General features: G+C 33.6%; 1 protein-coding gene across 1 annotated transcript; it reads right to left on the reverse strand.

Moving 5' to 3' along the window:
• Positions 1-329: 329 nt before the first annotated feature.
• Positions 330-2913, reverse strand: LOC102804173 (galactosylceramide sulfotransferase-like). The gene is made up of 2 exons (XM_006817445.2): positions 2735-2913; positions 330-1347 (listed from the first exon to the last, which is right to left on the reverse strand). The coding sequence occupies exons 1-2, from the start codon at positions 2911-2913 to the stop codon at positions 330-332; spliced, it is 1197 nt and encodes a 398-aa protein (XP_006817508.2).
• Positions 2914-4402: the final 1489 nt, after the last annotated feature.

Below are 4402 nucleotides of genomic sequence, written 5' to 3' on the forward strand. Positions count from 1 at the left end.
TTTTAGTCTGGTTCCAGCCATAACGTATATAGAGAACCGACTAAGTTTACTGAGCGTAAGATACATGAATCCGAAATTAGAAAATGAGCGGGCATAAAAGCCGAATTTTCTGGATGGCACACGTCCACATTCCCGCTCTCCCTAATCGTAGTTGTAGGTTTTAGACAGTACATCACAATTCATGTTCCCGTGTTAACGGATTCAAGGAGAGGGCAACCAGGATGAATAACTTACGGGAATTTATTATGATTGTCATTCGAATTAAATACAAATTAGATTGAACAATCATTTGTATATACAACAAATAGCACATGAAACCATTATATAAATTAGAGATGAGAAAGCCGTTTCCTGTTCAATTCAGTAAATGTTACATCACCCCTCCAAACATTAATGCAAAACTCTGTGGCATTCTCTTTCAATACATGTCGGAATTCTTTTCCTTGAATATCTTTGAACCTTTCCTTTTCAATGCACTTCTCAAGTGTTTCATTTTGGAGTTTACGGAATTCTTGGAGATGGTGCTTGAAACATGGACCGTACTCACGTATTTTTTTGAACAAAACTTCCTCAAAATACAGATAAAGCTTTAAATCTGACTTATTCCACTCTAGTATTTTATCCTTATCAGTTGATGTCAGATTGCTACGTCCATTGTCGCTCCGTATTCCATTGGATATGTACAATATATCATTGACAGACCAACATAGTAGATCCCGTAATATTAATAAAGACTCGTCAAAATATTCAGTGATAAGTACAACATCCATTTCTTTGTGCAAGGTTTTTATTGTCTCGTTCACCATCTCCTCATCCAGTGTCTGTGTTGAGCTCAGGCCAAGGTCGAACAGCTGTCCATTTCGAGTATTCCAAGGAATCGCACTGGTGTATTGCTGGGGATTGCGTAAGAATTCAGAGATTGGGTCCTTTGTCGGAATGAACCTGCCCCATTGAAAATACCCAAATGCTGATTCAAACTGTTGCAAAGGGTGACGTAATATTGTAATGTAGGTTGCATTTGGAATCAGTGAGACAAACTCACGGCGATTGTATCGTGCATGATTGGTCAACATGTCATAATTCTTTATATCATTGAAATTTAAAACCATATTTTTATTGAATAGTTCTGTTCGTGAAAATATGTGATTCCTTTTAGGTATTGCCATTGTAAGATTTCTTGTATAACCATATCTTTCCAGAATTGAGGCTACGGTAGTACTTGCAGTCTTGTGTGTTTTGATATAAACAATTTTTTGCTTTGGTTTGCATGTTGGACGATCATACAATCGCTCAAGACATTGGTCAGGTGATAGTTCATTGTAGTAATCGTCATTCTTCTCGAATTCACTGAAAAGTATAAAAGAATATACATGATATATCATGATATATCAATATGGTCACAGGCAACGACGACGGAGTTCAAGCGTTCTATACTATAAACAAAACTGAGATAGTAGAGGTATGCCATAAATAAATCCAAGCGAGCTGTAACTAGTTGATATTGATTGCCTGTTCGCTCTAAATACTGCTCCACGACTTTGCCACGAATATGCCATTTCTCATCAGTTTGCAATAGAGAAAATTTCCGAAAACTCAAGAAAATTCTAACATTTGCAGCTCCTAGATTTATTCCTAACCACCAATCAAATAAATAAAACAATATACATATATATAGATTGATCATGTCACTGAGATTCAAAATGTGTTGATTTTTAATGTGTAAATTGTACAATAGTAATTTGATACGCATGTATACTCATACAATGTTATTCTTTTAATTATGAATTATATATGTAGAACCACTTTCAAACCAATTAACCTAGTTACATTTCAAATTGTGTGAGGTATTATACTGCATAATATATTTTTTAATTAAAGTTTTAACTGTTCTCAAAGACAAGCAAGTATTTGCAAAAGTTGATATTCAGATATTCATTGTCTAATGTATTTTATTCGCGATGTCAAAAAATGAAATGGAACCAACCAACATATGCTGTCCACAATAGTATTTAATGAACGCGATTTGAATTGAAGTTTTGAATACAATTATATGTAATTACTCTACTACGTGTTAAAACGTAAACATGTTGATAATTCCCTATACAAATCATACAATACATACAGTTGGCATGTTTGTAGTCGAAGCTCTATTTAGTTCAGTTTGGAACTAAATCTGGTTTATTTACTCTGCTGTATATATTGGTATATTGAAGAATAATGAAGTGATTCATGGTTACATGAACTACTAACACCAAATAACAGAATACACTTTTAAATATCGGTGAAGCCGATTCCATGAGTTTAAGAGTTGTCGGCGATTTAAAGGATTGAGACAAAACAATGTACGTTTTTATTTCAAAGTATTTAGATGTGTCAGATCCAACTGTATGTGCGTGTACTACTTGTAGATAAAATATGCATGTAGAAATACTATATCAAACCATAAATCATACTATGTTTTACATTACTAATGTCACGTATTAACATATTCAGTTGTTATTTATTTAATTATAATGTGTTTTAAAAATTCTAAACATGGTATGTGGGTATGGCAATGTATTTGGGGGCAGCAAAATACTTGTTGAAGGGCGAGTATATTCTGTCCCATAATTCAAAACCATACACCATGTGACGTCACTAAGTAGACGTTTCCAATCAATTTCAGACTTGACGAACGTAGTAAATTAAGCATTATGGTAATAACAATTTCAATAAAGATTGAGCGCGTACTTACCGATCCCTGGATTTTGGAGAGAACATATTGATATGTAATCGTTGAAAAGTACCATGTGACGTTGTAGTATCATACGTCAACAAACCCAGATATCCTAGAGCTGCTGCACTTGAAATAAAAAGGAAAACAGACCAATTACGTATTGGTCGTGTTCCATTACTTACACCAAAACCCTTCATATTGTCAACGTATGTTTTGAAATAACGATGCAATTGTTTGTTTGGAACACACGAAACACAATTATGCGATGAGGGCGCTTCTACAATCGCAATCGCGGCCCTGCAACTTTAGCATAACAATTATGTTTAAGTCACATTTCAGACATTGAAATCATCCAATACGTAGTTGGTCTGTTTTCCTTTTTATTTCCTGCGTAGCAGCTATAGGATATCTCGGTTTGTTGACGTATGATACTACAACGTCACATTGTACTTTTAAACGATTACATATCAATATGTTCTCTCAAAAATCCAGGGATCGGTAAGTACGCGCTCAATCCTTATTGAAACTGTTATTACCATAATGTTCTACTTAGTGACGTCACATTGTGCATGGTTCTGAATTATGGGACAGGATATACTCGTACTTCAAAAGTAGTCAACTACCCCCAAACACATTGTTATACCCATACACAGTGACCATGTTAACAATTTTTTAAACACCTTATATTTAAAAGAAAAAATAACAAATTAGTACGTTAATACGTGATATCACTAATAAAATACATAGTATGAATTACGGTTGGATATATTATTTCCAGATGCATATTTCATCCACAAGTAGTACACGCACCTATAGTTGAATTTGAAATATCTAAATACTTTGAACTAAAAACGTAAATTGTTTTGTCTCCATTCTTTAAATCGCCGCCTACTTTAAAACTCACAGGGATCAGATTCACTGATATTTTCAAATAAATATTTAAATATTTTTAAAACCGTTTATTCTGTTATTTAGTGTTCATGTACCCATGAATTACTTCGTTATTCTTCAATATATAATACAACGGAGTAAATAAACCAGATTTAGCTATAATCCGAACACGGACTACTGACACGGTAACTATTATATTGTATGATTTGTATAGGGAATTATAAACATATGTACGTTTTACACCGGTTTTCACTAACTTTAGATGTATGAGCTGCTCGGCTTAAAAATAAACAAAATTAAGCATGAGGACCAAGTATAGAGTAATTACATATAATTGTATTTACAACTTCAATTCAATTCGCGTTCATTAAATTCCATTGAGGACAGCATATGTTAGTTGGCTCCATTTCAGAAATGACGTTTATGACCTCGCGAATAAAATATACATTGGACAACGAATATCGCCTTTTGCAAATAATTGCTTGTCTTTAAGAAGAGTTATAACTTTAATCAAAGTATTATAAGCTTCAGTTTTTCTATGCAGTATAATATGCACAATTTTGGAATTTAAGACAAATACTAAACCATACCAGGCTAATTGGTTTGAAAGTTGTTAAAAGAATAACATTGTATGAGTAGGCTTGCGTATCAAATTATTTCTCTATTGTACGAGCTGCAAATGTTAGAATTTTCTTGTGTTTTCGGAAATTTTCTCTATTGCAAACTGATGAGAATTGACATGTTCGTGGCAAAGTCGTGGAGCAGTATTTAGAGCGAAGTGCAATCAATATCAGC

This window comes from Saccoglossus kowalevskii, chromosome 10, assembly GCF_978046115.1.
Source record: "Saccoglossus kowalevskii chromosome 10, keSacKowa6.1, whole genome shotgun sequence".
Lineage (NCBI taxonomy): Eukaryota > Metazoa > Hemichordata > Enteropneusta > Harrimaniidae > Saccoglossus > Saccoglossus kowalevskii.